Consider the following 20,130-nt stretch of genomic DNA (forward strand, 5'->3'; position numbering starts at 1 on the left):
TTGTCTTATTTCTGACAGATTTTTGTCTAATTCGTTCGCTGGGTAATCTTCAATTACCTACAAAGTAATCATGACAATTTCTACCATGAAAGACCAAGCTGAAAAGACATTTCAGTTCATATACAACGAGCGCATGGTTTTGAAAGCCAACAACTCACACCCGGGCCTGAAGTTAAAACGGAAAGATACAGATGAGCATTTGCCAGAAATCGAAGTGGAGGTTAACATTTAACATAAGCAGGCGTTGAAATATATTAGTATAATGTTCCTAAACTTCAATTAGGACTCGCCCGTTTTAAAATACCGCTTCCTCCGGTATACAGTAATTACACTGTTGCATGAAAGAATCAGAGACTTACAGAACAAACATGAAGAAATAACGAATTGATTTCACTAACGGTACCTACGCCATCGTGGCCCGAGAGTCGAAGATTTGTAAGTGATGTCACTCCAGTATGTGAAACCTCCTGCCAGTGTGATCAACTCACAATTGTGAGGGAAATATTTAGTACTCTGCGGCATATGCTGATTTTGTCGTTCTCTGGAGTCTACAATCAGGCTAGTACACATCCTCGCAGCTATGAATCATTATTAGTATAGCAAGCAAATGTGTGAAATGGACGAACGTAGCCTTGGAGTTGTATGCAGTCAAGGTGTTTGTCATCGTATCAGTACAAGAAGTGTGAGTGGGTCAAGAGTTTCCATTTATTCACACAGTTGGACTGAGCCAGAAAAATTGTTGATTATGAAACATCACAGCGAGAATGTCGCTAGGATTTGGTGATAATGAGGAGATTAGTACGAAATACCAGTACTGCTGTGATATGAGTGTTATATGCGACGAATGTGGCGCGAATTTCTAGATTCATGCCAGATGCGTCCCAGGCAAAATATGCAGTGCTCTAGGTGTCCATAAAATTTTGCCGGCTGAAATGCCGGCCCTTCAGTATAAATATAGAAAATCTCAATACTTGTGTGGCGTGGGAAGGTCACGTGATTAACAATATATATGGTTGGTTTTTTCAGATATATCTCTTTCTTTCGGACTACTACATTCCGAAGTGGTTTTCTCGCCTCCATGGGCGTGTACTGTCGATGACAGTGACCTCTTTTGTTTGTTTGTCATCTTACCTTCGAATATTTGCTGCTCCCTTCATACTTTCTTTGGTTATCTCGCCTCCATGGGCGTGTACTGTCGATGACAGTGACCACATTTGTGTTTCGTCTCACCTTCGAATATCTGCTGCTCCCTTCATACATTCTTTGGTTATCTCGCCTCCATGGGCGTGTACTGTCGATGACAGTGACCACATTTGTGTTTCGTCTCACCTTCGAATATCTGCTGCTCCCTTCATACATTCTTTGGTTATCTCGCCTCCATGGGCGTGTACTGTCGATGACAGTGACCACATTTGTGTTTCGTCTCACCTTCAAATATCTGCTGCTCACTTCATACTTTCTGTGGTTATCTCGCCTCCATGGGTGTGTACTGTCGATGACAGTGACCACTTTTGTTTTTCGTCTCACCGTCGAATATCTGCTGCTCCTTTTGTCCTCTGATTGTTTTATTGCCTCAATTGGCGTGTGCTGTATATGACAGTTACCACTTCTGTCTTCGGCTGCTCCTTCATATCATTTCGAGTTGTTGTCTTGGCTCTATGGCGATAACTTTCGACGAAAGTGGCTACAATTTGTCATAGTATAACTGAGTGCGATGTCTGTAAGTGTGTCCACTTCGGAATGATATGTGTACTGTACTACATCGTGTTTTAATTAAGGATTACACGGCTGACCATAGATTTTGTACGTCTGATGTCCAACTTCAGATTTGTTGGCCCAATGTTCATATTCTATAATATGTATGCATGTTACATTGTATATATAATATGTATATCTGCGGGCACACTGCACTGTCCTGGATTGCACCTTTCATAAATAATATAACAGCTTTGACCATTATCTATAGACTATGTATTGATGTGTATATAATCTGGATGTTAGCCCAATCTTTAATAAGTATGCTTTTCGCATTACATCAGGATTCAAAAATCCATGTTTTGCTGTGTATTTGAATGAATATGAACGTTATATCTGCATCATTGTTGTGTACATGAGTCATGATTGGGCAGGTCATCTGTGTAACACTGAAATTTAAATGAGGGAGTATGGGGTTTCTTCAGTGCAAGCTTATCGCTTTCGACAGAGATCTAATCAACCTAGTACAGTGCCCGTCCGCTCAGTCATCACAGATGCTAGGATTCGAAGTCCAGGGGAATACGCATGTTGTCCATCACGCTGATACATATGTAACAGATATCGAAGCACGTCTGTCACATATTTGACATTTTCCTTCGTCTAGATAGTATAATGAAACTGTTAGCACAAAGGAAACACGTGTTTTTAAACGACAGGAATTACCCAAATATGATGCAGTGTAGAACGAACAGATTGCTCATCCAATATGGCACGAGCAGAAAGTTCCAGAATAACACAATGCGCCTGTTGATGCTGACATTAACAGGGCAAAAACATCAGGAAAATCACTGCATACCAATGGAGGAAGTATTTTATCTTCGGTATCACTCTGAAGTGCCTTGTTGCACTCGTCAGAAACATCCTTGATCCAAATATCAAATGACATCAGTAATACTGCCATTTTCCTCATAGAACGGGTCATGCACTCCTTACGAAGTAAGAATGCAATGTGTCGAGTAATAAATAACCAAGAATCATAATTAGAGTCGATAGTGGATATGAGGAACTTTATTCCTTCAGGATCCATGATGAATGACGAAAGCTGTTGAGATAGTGAATTCAACGATGAAGTGAATGTATAATCGACATACGAAGGGAGTGACGTTGCTTGTACCTTCCTGGGCCTCACGCACAAGATCTTGAATGGTGTACCTTGGTTGTTTCACAGACTTAGATACTCCAAAGGCGTTGTTCGCAACCACGGGCCTTTTTTTAGCGAATATAACTGGCCTTTCAGATTTTTTGGAGCCGTGTCGCTCAACAGTTGTAGCAGGAACATTTTGTGAGACAACCTGCGTATCCTGGCATAATCTAGACTTCAATGGGGTTGACATCTTGAGAGTGTCGCGGATTTTAGATAAGTCATATTCATAGCTGGACGTATCACTGATATCTGGATTGGAAGTGACTGATGCTTCGAGGTGAATCGATGTACTCTGAGGTAAATCTCCAGAATTATCATCGTGCGGGTCAAATGATGGCGGTTCTCGATCGTAATGCTGAATGATTCAAGGGCTTGTTAGGATATTAAACAACAAAAATGAGATACATACGTGACATTTATCATGTAAGTATTCTTCAGGCTGCAGTAAATCTGGCTGAAAAGCAGGCTCATTAATTCCATGGTTAGATGCGTCCATGTTTAGTTTGTCATCGATTATGATGTCTGTCTGCATTTCGCGATCCATCATTACACGGCTAGGAGGTAATTGAACTTTGCATTCGGCAATGAAGTCGCATTGAACCCCAACTGCGACAGCTGTACATGCACGGCTGTCCATTGCGATGATCTGTCGGACTATAGAATCAGTATGGCTATATCACACATTAAGACAGTATTTGTTTGAAATCACCAATTCATTCGTTGACGGAACAGTCTGGCCATATTCAACCACACATTCCTTGCCCGTGCGAGATATATAAATGGCGCGACCAGCAGCAGTAAAGAATCGCGACATTGCACCTCGATCTGCTGATAATTCCTGGCATGTGGCCATCATCTCTGCCATACCGAATATCTCCAAGTACTCTTCCAAATGTTTTGCAGTAAGAAGCAACCCATTGGCTACAAGATTGTCCAATGGATCGTTATGATCGAGTCCTTGGATCTCCCGAAATCTCATGGCGACATGGCTAGGTAACCATTTACCAAAGCCACCAACGATGATTTTATGTGCATCACTGCCGAGAGTGCTAAGAGCAAGCCTGCGAAAATTCATATCGAATGGCAATGGGAATGTTGGAAATGTACTGGGATTCTAGAAATAATAAATAATGTGAGTATAAAATATTGTACCAGTCACATACCACATCTGTGCTATCAGATACCATGTTAATTTGTGGCACAGAAATAGATGGTGCAGTGCTCTCTTGGTCGATTGACGCATTGACACAGGCATCGATCACATTCAGTAAACTCTCCATGTTTTCTTCTCCACCAGACCCTTGTATCGCGCCACAGATGTCATGATCCTTGCATTTTTCATGGTGGTATGTAGTCCAATTGACTTTCCTGCAATTTGAGAACGGTCAAAAATTCTTAAAAAAAGAACGCACGAAAAACGAGGATATCTGAACACTCTCCGTTCTCTACACCTTCAATGGTTACACCATGCTCTGTAGCCAAGGATTGGCGCCACACATCATGAAACCCATCGCACGTATGGTCCAACCACAGGTAGTAGTCAACAGTAGAAGATCTGAAGTCTTTATTTGTTGGATCTGAAGATGCAGCAGCATCATCTACAAATGCAGTGCGCACATCGTTGAGATATTTCATAACCGATGCATAGGTATCCCGCAACGTGGTAGCATTGGTGCTCGATGATTTCTGCAAATGTTCAATGACTTTTCTGTAAATTCCAATCTTCTTGTTGAGTGCATATAATGGAAGACGGTAGTGGGGAGCTATTAGGCATCCCTTTCGTGAATGTCCGATAACCTTCAGTGAACACTCTCCATCAACGTCTTGAATGGTCCCCTTCATTTTGAGCAACTGTTGCACGTCGTGTGCATTCCATTCACTAAGGTCGCAAGATGGATGCATGGGGGTTATCTAAAAGAGCATGGAAGACTAACATACAATGATATATTGAATTATGCTGTGCTCGGAAGCGAGCATCCTCGAGGCACACATCAACATTATGCTATTGGATCGCTTATTCATGATACACGAGGTTAGTAAAACTATTTCCATGCAAAAACCGATTAATCTAAATTCAGGGAAAGTATCGCACATGCGATGGATCACATGAGGGAAAGTTCTGTTTGAATGGAGGGATAAATGACGTGACATCAGACGGATCAAGTAGATACAAATGGAATTAAGGTGGTAATCTTAGATCACCTCCTTCATACAACTTTGGCAGTAGTATCTAGGTATAGTATCATCGCCAATGGGTAGCATGGCTTGTTGTATGTTATCCTTCCATCCCTCAGGCAGTCGTCCAATTGTTCTAGCTGCTTCCATAAGTGCCTTTCCCTGTATTAATATCACTGCATTCCCAACAACACCACATGATCCCCCTCGTCTAATCGGCATGGTCAAAAGTGACAGAAACTGTGGGTCAAAGTCGACATGACTATAAATGGATGGCAGGCTTGCCTTTACATTGCAACGCAGGGGATGCCCCAGAGCTGCAAGACATTTTTCATTGATCCAGTGAGAACATTTCCTGCAGTATCGTTGGACTGTGATTGGGGAGGAAAATGCGGGATCGCATCGATTGCATGCACAATTTGTCGCGGTCTGAGAGTTCTACATATTTAATGAGATTTAGAATATACCAAAGCCAAAATAAAATCTGCATACACGTATGTTGACCCCTTCTATGTACAACGGACGACTCTGCTGCCTTGAAAACTGTATATCGATGGTCCAACGATTATACAGTGTACCAACTGGGATCTGACGTTGTGATATATCACCTTCATCATATGGAAATATATTGGCATGATCTGCGAATAATACACAAATTTCAATCAACTCATTTTACTGTGCAGAAATATCAAAATACATACCCTCAACACAGGACATATCAACCACAGATGTATGATTGCTGAGAACAAGCTCATATTCGCCCACACAAGCTGCCAGACTACAATAAAATGTTCATTCATGAGAATGATATAACTAAATGTAAAATCTTACTCGACGTCCTCATCTTTCAAGTCTACCTGTCTGTAATACCACTGTATTTCGAGCCATACATCCTACAATAGAAAAAATGAGGTCAATGAGGATAGCTGAATGTTTGAATGGACCAGACTTACCTGCACGTGCGTACCAGACTTTAGATATATCTCTGACAGCTTACCATACCAATATGACATCACTGGTAGGCTACCATCTTGTCGCTGAACCGCCCTTTGATCTAGTGGATAAATTGAGAGACTTGAAAAATTAAGTCAGGATGACTGTAAAAATGGACAGTAATATTCGTACTCTTCCCCAACTCGAATCACCATCCTACCATCATTTTCATCATCAGAATCGTCGTTAGAGTTGTAAATCCCTTCATATTCAGAATGATATCAGGGTAGATATTAGATATTTGAACGACCACCAATGGGTAGTTAATGTGACTTACATTCCAATGATGTGCATCGCCTCAATTTATGAAGTTTTGGATGACTATTGCGCATTGGTGCTAACCTCCTCTTTCCATCCGTGCGGGAGGGATAACTCGTGATTGATGGTCTGCGGGACATGGAGGTTGAGATGGGAGTGAAAAAAGTCTAACATCCACCAATAAGCACCGTTCAGCGGGAGTTATGGAATATCCCCTAAATGAACGGGCCAAGAAAAACCCCATGATTATACTTTAAACGACTGAGAATCGTTCTTACGGAATTAAGGAATGTGTTACATAATTGTAGGCATCACATCAGACCGCAGCTTGTTACATGACCGTATTCCATTTCATTACACTGAACCGAAACCTTAAATATTCTGAAAATTTCAGATACTAGTCCAGGACAGGGAGTAGCCTCCGAGTCAATTTGCAGGGATTTTCCCCATTATGTCTCGCTTAGAAGTATGCAATTCGCTTTAATTCACATGGAAATTTAGGGGATCATCGGAGCGAATATAATAACAATAGTTTCTACGGTGCAGGAATTTGCTCACACAACGCACTACATACCATGGATGACGAGGACTCACTCGATATTCTTCAACAAATACTTAAATTGAAGATATTGGATACGGACACACATGGATCTAGCATATTAGGTGCCACTGGTCCTCCACATGAATGTGCTACTGAGGTCATATCAAATGACAATTTGAATGGTGGAGAAATAGTGGCAGCGAAAGAAAAGCAAAAGCCAAAGAGAGGCAGGCCAAGAAAGCGAGTGAGACAGAATCGTAAGTATACATGCTTGACCCCTATTTAAATGCAAATTTGATAACGCTAATATGTTTCAGGAAAAACTGCATTACCTATACTGCAAGCTGAAGCACAAAACGAACAAATCATGAATACAGATAGACGACTCATCCGTGCCACAATCAGCCCAGTCCACGAGCTATTCCGGCCAAACATCGATGAAATCCACTATCCTTCAACGGATATAGATATCCTACCAGGAAGCACAATACAAGACCATGATCAGCGGTGGAATGCACAAAAGGATCTACAATCAGATGTGACTGATATCATACAGAAGATAATGATGTCAGGCATCCTGGATTTGAATCCAAAGGAATCATTGACTATGAAGTATATTGCCGATGATCGCTCGAATGCGAATGAAGACATCAGGGGACATTTCATGGAAATGGATGATGGAGGTAATACACAACAGATCGATTATTCAACGCAAAATAAGCCAAGTCGGCCACGTGGATGACCAGCTAGGAAATCAACCACACTTCGTGAGTTTTTGCATTTCAGATTTTATCGTATTCAATTTATTGTTGGCATAGGCAAGAAACTCAAGGCAATGGCTTCCAAAGATACGACATCATCACAGAAAGAAAATGATCATTCAAGATCCATCGTTCGTGCTACCAGCAACCCAGTTCAGGATAACCAGCAGGTAAGTGCAGATGTTATATCAAATAGGGGTGACATTTAAAATGCTATTCTACAAGAAAAAGATGATTAACATAAATTTCATACAAGATGGATTAGTTCGTCTAAATGATGATATTCAATCCATCGATGGGGAAATAGGTGAAAATCGATCCACTTCTCGTCCGAGAGTAACTGGTCAGTGAGACTTTAAATCATTATTCAAGCAAGATGTCCTTAAATATAATATTAAGCATCAAAAAGTCGGATTATTCATCGTCAACCTTCATGCGACCATGAATCAGGAAATATAGAGGAATATATGGAGGACTCAGTACAAAGTAAGAACATTTCACGTTCGTCCATATGTCGTCACATATATTGATCATCTTAATTAGGTTGTGCATTACTATATACAAGAAGAATAGAGGATGAAGAGTACAGACCTTCTCTACCACCAGATATACTCCGATCACCTTCTATTGAAGTTCGACAAAATGTGACACCTGACCTGACTGTCGAGGAAATTTCTTGTATGTTGACAATGATATTTATTTGTGCAATGGGAAACACTCATTCTTCCCCATTGTAGCTTATGCAATGGCCCAACCACTATCCTGGACATCGGTATGGCACAACTGGAAAACACTCGCATCAAACGAGTGGCTTGATGCAACAGTGGCAAACTTTTATTTGTCTCATATCTGGTATGATGGTCTGGGAAAATCGAGCATGAGATATGTGGACCTATATACAGCTAGGGTCAACGAAATCACAACACAAGAAGTGGATCTCTTTAGGAGGAACTATTTTGTTCCTTCTGAGGGCGAATGTCCAATCATCCCTGTTGGATTTATAGTCCATCACTCCGATCATTTCTTTGCTGTCATTTTCGACTATCAGCGATGCACAGCATATGTCCTTGGTCGCTATATTTCCAACTCTGAAATGGATGTCGAGATAGCTGACCCATACAACTGGGAGGATTGGCAAGGACCGGGATATTGGAGAAGAATTGCGTCCCTTCATGGCTGGAGTATAGGCGATGTCACCAAAATTTCTGTGATACACAGGGATTGGATGCAAAATGGAGTGGACTGTGGTCCAATTGCTTGTTCTGTGCTACAGCAATGTCTCGCATCAGGATTAGATGAAATCGGAGGCTTGCCAACATTTCATGTCCAATGTGGCCACAAGTTGAGAATTCACATGCTGCGTGTTGTGGCAGGACGTATCAAGCTCAGCTGCAGCGATTATCTCATGCTCCTAGACAGCCAACGACACCATTGGAGCGAGGATGAATTTCCAGACGAGGATACCATCAATGACATTCAGAATGGACATCATCAGGCTGAATGTCTGAAGCTCCTCCGCACCTTGACTGTCGTCAGTGCCACCTGCTCAATATGTCAGCGTCCTGTACTATCACAGGATGGTAAACGCCCCTCACGTGATTCTGAGGATGAAGACGAGACAAGACTTGATGGGGAGGATGTAGAAGCTGAATCGAGCGATAATGAGGATAGCCTTGGCGTAGCCCTATCGCATGAGAGAAAGAAAAGTCTTGCAAAGCTATTAAAAGACCACAAAGAGCTAAATGGATCCAGAAACCGCAATAACATTGTCCCTCGCGCAACTGGAACTCACCTGGAACTAGAGATAGAAATTCCACATCATTGCGATAATACGGATGACTCGCAACGCTCTGTGTCCGCATCAGCACCTCGCAGAAAAGTCAAAAACTGGAATCTTGGAAGCAACAAACGATTTCCACGTCCTATCGCACCACTTCCTCTGGTTGCGTATTCAAGTAGAAGGTGGCTTCACGATGATCACACATTCGATGATTATGAGGATGGACCTACTATTGAGATGTTGAAAGCACAGAGGGACATCAATCCGACAACGACATTCCAGGCTGGGGCAATCCAGCTCTCTGCTTCTTGGGTCGATTGGGTCGATCATGGATATCGCATCACGCCTAGCTCATTTCATATATTCTATCAATGCGACCCCATAGCAACAATGGACCACATCATGCCAATTGGAACGACAAACTCCTATGATGCTTCAAATCAAATTCCTGATCGAGTGACAGGTGCATACAGCCTTGCACGAATCGGATCATCTCAAGACGCACAGCACACGCATGTGACAGATGTGGAAATCCTCTCTGCTTCTGAATTAATAGAATCTGCGCAGTATGATCCCCCCCTTCACGAGGAATGTAGGTTCGGACATAATTCATTTGTTCGTGGCCATACCAGCCATAGATATGGTGATGGACCTCCAATATATGTCGACCTTGAACGAGATGCAATAAAGTTTTCAGAGGATGAGATAGAGACCTCGCTGGACATTGACAGTATCATTTGGACGACAAAGGCGTTCCGATGCAGAGGATCTGTGGGGATTTATGTCACTCCTCCATTTCAAACCAAGCCTGGTATTTTCAAGCACAACCATGCATACATCGACATCACAATTCCGCAGTCTGAGGAAGATGCTAATACTCCTGGTGGGCGAACGGAATGGCTATCAAAAAGATTTCCCATGTCTGCGATCCCTCACATCTGCATTGGGCGCATATCCTCTGCGTCCTCAATGCTCAATCTTTATATTGCCTTCCCAAGGATGATACACCAACACCCAGTGAATGGTCGTAGAATCACATTGATGCCAAAGGAGGTCTTGGATATCTTTTGGGATCAAGTGCTGCTGCCGTCTATAGGGGACTCCACCGATGTCAGCTGGGCGCCTTACCTTAAGCACACTTTGGAAGAGGCGAGATACAAGGCAAGAGGTAAAGATGGACGCAAAGGTGGATGGGGACCTCCAAAGACGATACCACTCTCCGATGACGACTTTAGAGACGTGCAGGACCGTATGGAAGCTCGCATACAAGATGGAGAGGGCGAGCTCAGCATGTATGGGTCATCATTCTTTATTCTAGAGGGAAAGGGAATCAAGCTTCTCACAAAGGATGGACAAAGGGGGCGTTTCACAGGACCTGAAGAGGCTCTGCTTCACAACCTTCCTGATCTTAACTGGGAATATATGATGAACAGGAAACATGGAGAGTTGCTGGTAGACATCGGCATCTCATTTACACCCCACTCCACAGAGGTTCCAGTCGTCGGTTTATGGAGATTAGATGCATTAGAGGCATCATTTGGCGCAGGTGGCTACAAGCGTGGCGAGATGCATCACCACAACATGCTCTCCAGATATGGCGCGCTTCAGGCAGAGATGCAACAGGAGAGATCTCAGCAGACGCACATTGCATTCAGGAGCACCTACAACCTATACTACGAGTCCATCCGAACAAACAACAACCAAGTCAACTTCGCTTCCGACAGCGATGCATACAAAATATCTCCATCTTACATGGCTGAATGCTTTGATGTGATGAAGGTGGTCGACGGCTGCAAGGAGAAGACCTATGGTGTCAGAGATGAGTATCGGGTCAGTGGCCGTGCAGCTAGAATAATGCTAGATAATATCCAAAGCAAGGTGAGTGATCATCGACACTGGAGCTGAATTACTCTGACAATGGCTGAACTCCAGGCTATTGAATATTTGCAATCTGATCCCATACTATGGATCCCATCCAAGATCTGGTTTGAGCTCATCAGACGAAGAATGCGGGAGATTCAGAGGACCCAAATCAGAATTGTAAAGAAGAATCCTCCAAACCTTGGAATTCTGACCGGCGTGCTGAACCACATGCTGCGCTCGACTACATCAACCCCCATCATCTATGACTTCCATATCCGCGAATCCCTTGCTCTTCTGGAATATAGAAATGTTCTCGAGACAGCAGGGATGTTTTTCGTCCAAGATTTCGATCTCAGCAGCGATACATGCTTGGAGGAGGTGCAGCAAATCGATGACGTCCATGTGCTGGCCCTCATGGGTGTAAATGCAAAAGCTCAAAGAGATAGAGCGGTTGCAAGGATGGTCGCATGGCAGAGCTGTGAATCTGAGCTGGAGGATTACCCCCTTGGTCGGACGCCAACATGGGCACGCCTCAAGGCTGCCATTTCCGGTTCGCCTGCACTTATAATGAGGGAGTGGACGTGGTCTTCCAGATTTTCTAACACTCAACTCTCTGTTGAACGTTTGGTCATCATGTTCATAAGGCAGATGTGGCTGATGCTGACCACAGAAGTCATAAAAGGAATCGTACCATACCCTAATTCACTTCGCGAGGCAATGAAGTGCTGGACGATGACTAGCATTGATGACACACTCACTGCAGTCACTTTCGAAGCATGCAATGCTGGGCTGCAAAACAATACTGGTGTAACCCCAGGTCGTATGGGTCCCAAGTCAAGAAAATTTGCAGACAGGTGCTCATTATTCTTTCCAAACCCTGATGCCGCACATAAAGGCAACCCGCAGTGGTCTGTACTATGGGAGCAAGATGGATATATCGCAGAGTTTCACAGGATGATGAAGATTATGGAGGAGGGCCAGCGGTCATCATTGAAGCAAGGTTTACGCGAGGTATTTTCTGACCTGCATTGTCTTCCTGCAAGTGGTGCAAGAGTATGGACACAAAAGAATGATTCCATCATTTTCATCACAAATCCTTCATTTTATAGGATCGACTGTATTGGAAGGGGAGGGGAGAGTCAAAGGAAAGCACCAAGGGCGCGTCGTACCATGAAGATTATCAAAGGAAAGCGCATCTTTGCAGCTGACCTCATGGACTCACAACCATTTGATGCTGATGGGAATCTGAGAAGGAAGACAGAGAGGCAAAAGCGTCGGGAGATTCACAAAAAGATTACCATGGCCAAGAGAAACAAAAGAGTACCTCCTCCACCACGTCCTCGCAAGTCCAGGCCATTTCCAATGGGTGAATTAGGCCCTGAGATATGAAATGATGACCTGGATGTAGATTAGTATATGTACAAGATATATACATACATTAGTGGATTGTCATATGTGGTAGCCCAATCGTCCAATCTAGATGGTTCCTCTCATGTTAACAGGTAATAATGAGATTGAAAGGTCACAAACCTGATTCAGACTTTGTCAGATGGTATTGAATTAGCATTCTGGTATTTTTGTACATACTCACTTACTCTGTCTCTCTCAGAATACAGTGTGATGATTTTCTTACTTCCACAGCAGAGTAATTCTACCTCACACACTTTTGGAAGAAAAATTTATCATTTACATTAGAAATAGATACACTCTCATACATAGTGACAGATATGACTACAACAGTGCAAAAATGCGAAAATGCTGGACCTGTTATCACTAGGTTGACTCTCACAAAGTGACACCCAGCATAAAAGTTTGTAGGTACAAAAGAGTGAAAAAGAGAAGAAAACTGGGCCTGTTATTAACAGGTTGACTCCCATTGAGGAGTGACACCCAGCACAAAAGTTTGTAGGTACAAAAAAGCAAAAAAGCAAAGAAAACTGGGCCTGTTATCAACAGGTTGACCCCCATTGAGGAGTGACACCCAGCACAAAAGTTTGTAGGTACAAAAACGCAAAAAAGCAAAGAAAACTGGGCCTATTATCAACAGGTTGACTCCCATGGAGAAGTTACACCCAGCATAGAAATTTGTAGGTAAAAAGGAGTGAAAAAAAGCTAAAGAAACCTGGGCCTGTTATCAACAGGTTGACCCCCATTGAGGAGTGACACCCAGCATAGAAGTTTGTAGGTACAAAAAAGCAAAAAAGCAAAGAAAACTGGGCCTGTTATCAACAGGTTGACCCCCATTGAGGAGTGACACCCAGCATAGAAGTTTGTAGGTACAAAAAAGTAAAAAAGCAAAGAAAACTGGGCCTGTTATCAACAGGTTGACCCCCATTGAGGAGTGACACCCAGCATAGAAGTTTGTAGGTAAAAAGTGCAAAAATGAAAAACTCAGATAGTAAGTAAGTAGGTGGGGAGGAAGAAAGAAAGAGAAATTTTTTGGTTCATGTTGACCGCATTTTTTTGCTTATATAAGCATTCCCACGTGCAATATATTTGTTGATCATGAGGCAGGGTACTGATATGATCCGAGCTAGTAGGAGCAAAAATTTGACTGGTCACCTTTATTAGAAATGCAAACCACAATGTAAGGTGAAGCCAAAAATGCGAAAGTTATTAGAATACAAAGTAGTTATTGGCCACCTCTATGAGATGACCGCATTTTTGCTTATATAAGCAGTGCCATCTGCCTCGTCCCAAGATTGATTACCACCTTCACCTTCCTCACCTCTCATCCAAACATGTAGCGATTTCCTTGCTGTCTTACTTATCGTCGAAGACAAAAACTTCAGAGCTTGTCATATGGAAGTGGAAACAGGTGAACTCATACTGGTGAGTCAAGACGAACCAGTTTGAACACTGAAAACATGACAGGACGAGGATTTGAACCTAGTCCTTCACAATGAGTTCACCTGTTTCTCATTTCCACATGGCAAGCTATTAAGTGTTGTCCTGCCATGATTTCAGCTTTTTGTCTGAGTCACAAAAGTCATGTTGGTCAGTTCAGTTCAGTTGGCTGGCTGCATCTGTTCAAGTTTCATATTTTGTGTGTTCATGTGATTGGCCAGACTTGAAGCAGAAATTGTTTTGAATATGATATAACCTGCTTAATGCACTGGAAACATGAGTTTGTCCATGAAAAATAACCACCTCATTGTGCTGCCTCCGCATTTTTTCTGCTTATGTAAGCAGACCCACCTCGAGCAATGATTGATTTTTTCAACCTTCATATGACTTGCTTGGCTTCAAATAGACGTTTCACTTGGGGGTATTGAGCCCTCTGAACACGATGGTAATGCCCTTTTCATTCAAAAAAATCACATTTAAAAGTTATGAATGTCTGTAATGCTGTGTTGCTAACAGTACCAACTATTTTCGCTTTTTGACTTGGTGATTCTTGGGGCATTTGAGGTTGGTTGCCACCCCTCCATGAGGGTCAAACTGTTGTTAACAGTAACAACTATTTTCGCTTCTGGGGGTATTTTTGGTTGGTTGCCACCCCTTCATGAGGGTCAAACTGTTGCTAATAGTACCAACTATTTTCGCTTCTGAGGGCTTTTTGACTTGGTGATTCTGGAGGCATGTTTGGTTGGTTGCCACTCCTCCATGAGGGTCAAACTGTTGCTAACAGTACCAACTATTTTCGCTTCTGGGGGCTTTTTGACTTGGTGATTCTGGGGGCATTTGAGGTTGGTTGCCACCCCTTCATGGGGGTCAAACTATTGCCAACAGTACCAATATATCACTCGCATGGCTCGATCTCAGGCTCATTATGAAGGTAATTGATCCATATATATAGAGCAGCAACAGAAATACTTGATCTTGCAAAGTCTTGGTATAAGTGAGTCCAAGTCCACCGCTTTTGCTTATGTAAGCTGTGTCACCCCTGTCATGCTGCCTCACTCAATGATTGATTTTTTCAGCCTTCGTGTGACTTGTCTGGCTTCATGTTGAACTTGATCTAGAGGTTATTGACCAATCTGAATGAGATGGAAATGCGAATTTGATCTGAAAAAATCAGGTTTGAGAGTCATGCTACCCCCTCCCCCCACCTACTTCACCAAGAGGCATGACTTCATGTTAATAATGATGTGAAAAGGATGTTCCCAGTATTTAAGGATCATATTAATAGATTGGAGATGGCTTCATAGTGTTCTGAACCAATATGGAATGTGATGTGCAAGTTTGCCTGATACCCCCCTCAAAGATCGATTTTTCTAGGCTTCCCATGTCTTGCTAGGACTCCACAAGTATGTTTCCTGGGGGTTCTTGATGCCTCTAAACACGATGGTAAAGCTAGTTGTGTCAGGAAAAATCAAGCTGTTGAGATATGCAGGGTCCCCCTCCCCCCCCAAACTCATATATCTTGATATTATGTAAATACCGGTATATAGAAGGATGTTCCTACTGTTTTATGATCATATAAATCGATTGAAGATGGTTCAAGAGTGTTTTGAATCCATCCTGAGACAAATATGGAAGTTTTCCTGGTACCCCCCCCCAAACTTCGATTTTTACAGGCTTCCCATATCTTGCCAGGACTACAAAAGTATTTTTCCTGAGAGTTCTTGATGCCTCTGAACACAATGGTAAAGCTAGTTTTGTCAGGAAAAATCAGGTTGTTGAGATATGCAGGGTCCCCCTCCCCCCCCAAACTCATATATCTTGATATTATGTAAATACCGGTATATAAAGAGATGTTCCTACTGTTTTATTATCATATAAATCGATTGGAAATGGTCCCAGAGTGATTTGAGTCCATCCTAATTAACATATGGGAGTTTTCCTGATACCCCCCTCAAAGATCGATTTTTCTAGGCTTCCCATGACTTGCTTGTCCTCTAAAAGTATTTTTCCGGAGTGCTCTTGATGTCCCTGAACACGATGGTCGAGCCCGTTTTGTCAGGAAAAATCAGGTTGTTGAGATATAGAAGGTCCTCCTCCCCACTCCTACCCCATATATCTTACTATGGTCACTTTTAGCTCAAAACCGATACTGTAAATAATGATCCTAGTGCTTTTAAGACGTAGAAATCGATTGGTGATGGTCCCAGGGTCTCTGGAGGTCGAGAATATTGAGTTTGGTCACAGGTATAAAAAAGTCAGTATTTCAACTTTATCTCCACATCCCAACCGCCGTTTTCTGTCATTCCGGGCTCATATTGATCCTTGGGAATCCCTCTAACATATGTACCAGCCCAAGAAGAGAAAAAAGTTTTGAACTTTGTAACCTATTTCTGTTTTGACCATATAAATATCCATTGTCAACCTTGACCCAGCTAACGACAACATGCCTTATCCATATACAATTGATATAACTTCTTTGATCTCCCTCCAGGATGTCATGGACCAACATGGCCTTGGCCCCAACGGAGGAATCCTGATCTGTATGGAGTACCTATACATCAACTTCAATTGGCTCGATGCACGGCTGCAAGAGCTGGGATCTGATGGATATGTGCTATTTGACGTACCCGGTCAGGTCGAGCTTAGCATACATCACGAGGCGCTGAGATGCATAGTGCAACGATTGACGAAGATCGGGTTTATGGTACGTTCTATTATGTTGGTTTTGTTGTTAAACAACGCTAATTCATCTCTGTGAATGCGCACTATGCGACCGACACCGCGAAATATGAATATGTTTCCGTACTTCTCCTGTCCCTCCGGACTATGCTGCTCTTGGAACTGCCGCATGTCAATGTTTTGTCAAAGGTTGATTTGATAGCTCAATACGGAGACCTGGGTGCATATGGGTGACCATGCAACATACCAACATCACTTACCTTTCCGGTAGATTTCAATCTCAAATTTTACACGGATGTTCAGGATCTTTCCAATTTGGAGAACGCACTAAATATTTTCATCATCGTGGTACACTGTTCTCACCGAGGAACTGAAAGACTTGAGACTCAAGCGCCGAGCATCCATCCACTTAGTAGAACGTGATCTTATTACATAATCGATTAAAATTTGAGGTTGTTTGGCAAGACCTTTAGAAACAAACAGACCGGGGTGGAGAAATGCATGCCTTGAGACACGACATACTACTACTCCCCCCTAGTGGTATTGAATTCGCAACGACACTCAAACTAACGCCCTCAACTATCACTGGATCTTACAGCCAAGAAAAGCTGCCTCGCGTTCTTACCAATGTTGTTGTTTCAAGATCCAACCTTTTGCGCATTTTCGAAGTCTGGGAGCAACCTCCGCAAATATCAACTTATATGGAAAATGAGCGAGAGCAAAGGGCTCATATACGAAAAGGCACTGAAGCTATGAAAGGCGAAATGAGGGTGGAGAAGGGTGGGTTAATATGGGCTCCGTAAAGGTGAATACCTAGCCTGAAATTGGGGAGGGTAGCTTAGTTGCGTTACAGGCTACTGCAAAGAAAGATCCTTCAATGGTGTCACACTTTCACTTTGTGCGAGAGCATACTCTGCATGGCACTGTCACTGGCATGGAGACTCGGAGCGTGCGCATTATGTCAACTTATGACGACCAACTAGATCGTCTATCAGTGTCCTTCAAGGACGCCAAGGTATGATGGCATTTATTCTGCGTCTCATAGTGGTTCTTGATCGTAATTACAGATAGCTCTTGAGTAGTCGGACGCTGCACACGATCTTGTCACCGTTTCAATACATACGTATGAGCAAGCACCTCTGGCAGATAGTTGGTGTTTGTCTTCATCACTGTGCACATATCTGACCAGGTTTCACGTTTCATTGGATAGTCCCCTTTTCAGAATAGAATTGCGTGCAGACCCCTTGTCCCGATGTGCAGCACTATCTCTTCCAAAGGACGCATTGGCTACTCTTCCGTTCTTTTAGACCCAAGCAGAACTCGACGTAACGGAAGGAACAAAACCACACAATGTGTGCATTCTTCTGAATTCTCCCACTTCTGGCTCGATGCAAATTCGAATAACCAACAGGGACGTACCATACTCTGCAAGTTTCATGCTAGACCTCGTCAACGATGTCGGTGAGCACATTCGGAACATCATCGACTTTGTTTTCCTCCTGGATACAACAATCCAACGGTCGCGGTGCTTTGCCAATCTGAGCAGACGTGGGCTGGGTGCGTGGCATGCTTTGCTTAATTTTCACACAATGACGTGTTCTGTGTAGTCGTCTCAAGGAGTACCGTGACACTGCTTGCCTCTACATATTTACCTTGAATCTCATGAGCCGAAATTACCCCATTATCACGACTGTCGACGGTCTCCCTTACGACAGCGTCTCTCTCCTCCCCTGCGCAACTTCACTTGGAGGTGTCATCATCCTCACAAGTAATTCCATCATCAAGCAGCTTGCCGTGTGTCCCTTCTTGCTATTGGCTGGGCTACACGTGTCAGTGATATGCCAATGCTCCAGCAGACAAAGACCTTGGCCTGTATCTCAAAGGTAGTCGGCTCGTGTTTGTCGATGAAAAGACTTTCTTTGTTATTCAAAAGGATGGCATGATACACCCCATTGAGATTATCCTTGATGGGAGGACTGTATCTAAACTAGTGTTATTACCCGTTATTGCTCAGACAACCATACCAGCTGTCGCCAGACTACTAAATGACGACCTGCTTTTCGTAGGCAGCATGGATGGACCGTCAGTATTGATGAAGACCGCTAGAGAAGAGGTACCTCTCGAGCTTTCTGCGCAGCATACTGGCGTTCTCACCACTATGAATTTTTCTGATAGTATGAATTTAGACGATGACGATGGTTGGTTACATTGCCACGTGGTTTTGAAACTCTACTGATGCGTCACAGATTCATATGGCGATTCACAGACAGCCACACAGGTGGCAGTTGGAGCAGCATCAGGAGCCAGTGCCACGACAAAGACTCATTCCATCATTCACCTTTCATTGTGCGACTCATTACTTGCATATGGCCCAATCGCTGATATGACATTCTCTCTTGCTAAGAATGGAGTAAGTATATGACTTTAGATGGGTCAAACTCTGCTCAATATTTTTTTAGGAACATTTTGTTCCGGAACTTGTTGCTGCCACAGGAGTAGGTCATTTAGGCGGATTCACCCTTTTCCAGGCGAGTTGATATGATCTTACAGACTGCTACTTCAACTGACAATTCAGCACAGCGTGACCTTCCGACGCGCACTAAGCGGAAACTGCATGTACTTGGAGGGGCACGAGGAATCTGGTCTCTTCCCGTTCGCCAGTCCAAACGTGTCAGTGGTCTCTCTTATGAGAAGTCTATGGACTCATTTTCAGCTGAAATTGACGCGATAATTACTGGCACAGACGCTAATCCTACACCGGGTGTTTTGCGGGTAGGTAATTTTTTTTGGTACATTTTATTCGCTAAACCCTCGCAGATAGCAACCCGGACCGCAAAGACCGATGTCGCCATTCCGACTCGCATACCTGGGACAACGATAAGCGCAGCTCCATTCTTCCAGCGCACCACTCTATTGCATGTCATGACAAATGCTATCCGTGTGCTGGAGCTCAGTATGATATTCCTACAAACTTTTTGCATTGATGACTAATGAGGTGGAATCAAGACGGTAATGAAAGACAAGTTATCAAAGATATGGACGGCAGTCTACCTCGGGCAAGGATTAAATCATGCAATATTTGCGATCCCTTTGTACTTATCCTTCGAGAAGACGAGTTTATCAGTCTTTTTATTGGTGAAGCGGAGCGAGGAAAGATTCGACGCAAAGATATGTCTCCAATGGGTGACAAGGTATTTCTGATTTCGCTTACCTTGTTCCACACTATTTACTGCTTCAATGTAGACATCTCGCTATATTGCAGGCTGTTTTTTCACGGATACTATCGGTCTCTTTGATATAGAGGCGAGCGAGACTACCCCTGCAGTACATGCAG

At 43.1% G+C, this 20,130-nt stretch overlaps 2 protein-coding genes across 2 annotated transcripts; one reads left to right on the plus strand and one right to left on the minus strand.

Annotated features, from left to right (window-relative positions):
* Positions 1-1,627: 1,627 nt before the first annotated feature.
* Positions 1,628-6,465, minus strand: HD556DRAFT_1311176 (uncharacterized protein; the record flags this gene model as incomplete). The annotated part of the gene is made up of 19 exons (XM_041300511.1): positions 1,628-1,684; positions 1,794-1,850; positions 1,907-1,960; positions 2,446-2,508; positions 2,552-2,797; positions 2,847-3,254; positions 3,309-3,545; positions 3,609-4,013; positions 4,063-4,199; positions 4,312-4,810; positions 5,102-5,285; positions 5,366-5,512; positions 5,599-5,617; positions 5,653-5,712; positions 5,776-5,852; positions 5,906-5,967; positions 6,028-6,128; positions 6,228-6,269; positions 6,345-6,465. 19 exons carry the CDS (start codon positions 6,463-6,465, stop codon positions 1,628-1,630), a joined length of 2,976 nt encoding a protein of 991 aa, XP_041156630.1.
* Positions 6,466-8,603: 2,138 nt separating this feature from the next.
* HD556DRAFT_1492627 (uncharacterized protein) lies at positions 8,604-12,632 on the plus strand (the record flags this gene model as incomplete). Its single annotated transcript, XM_041308824.1, has 3 exons — positions 8,604-9,266; positions 9,366-11,285; positions 11,340-12,632. Coding segments are annotated over 3 exons (3,876 nt in total), but the record flags the coding sequence as incomplete, so codon positions are not given.
* Positions 12,633-20,130: the final 7,498 nt, after the last annotated feature.

Source organism: Suillus plorans, assembly GCF_016647745.1.
Source record: "Suillus plorans strain S12 chromosome Unknown HD556scaffold_57, whole genome shotgun sequence".
Lineage (NCBI taxonomy): Eukaryota > Fungi > Basidiomycota > Agaricomycetes > Boletales > Suillaceae > Suillus > Suillus plorans.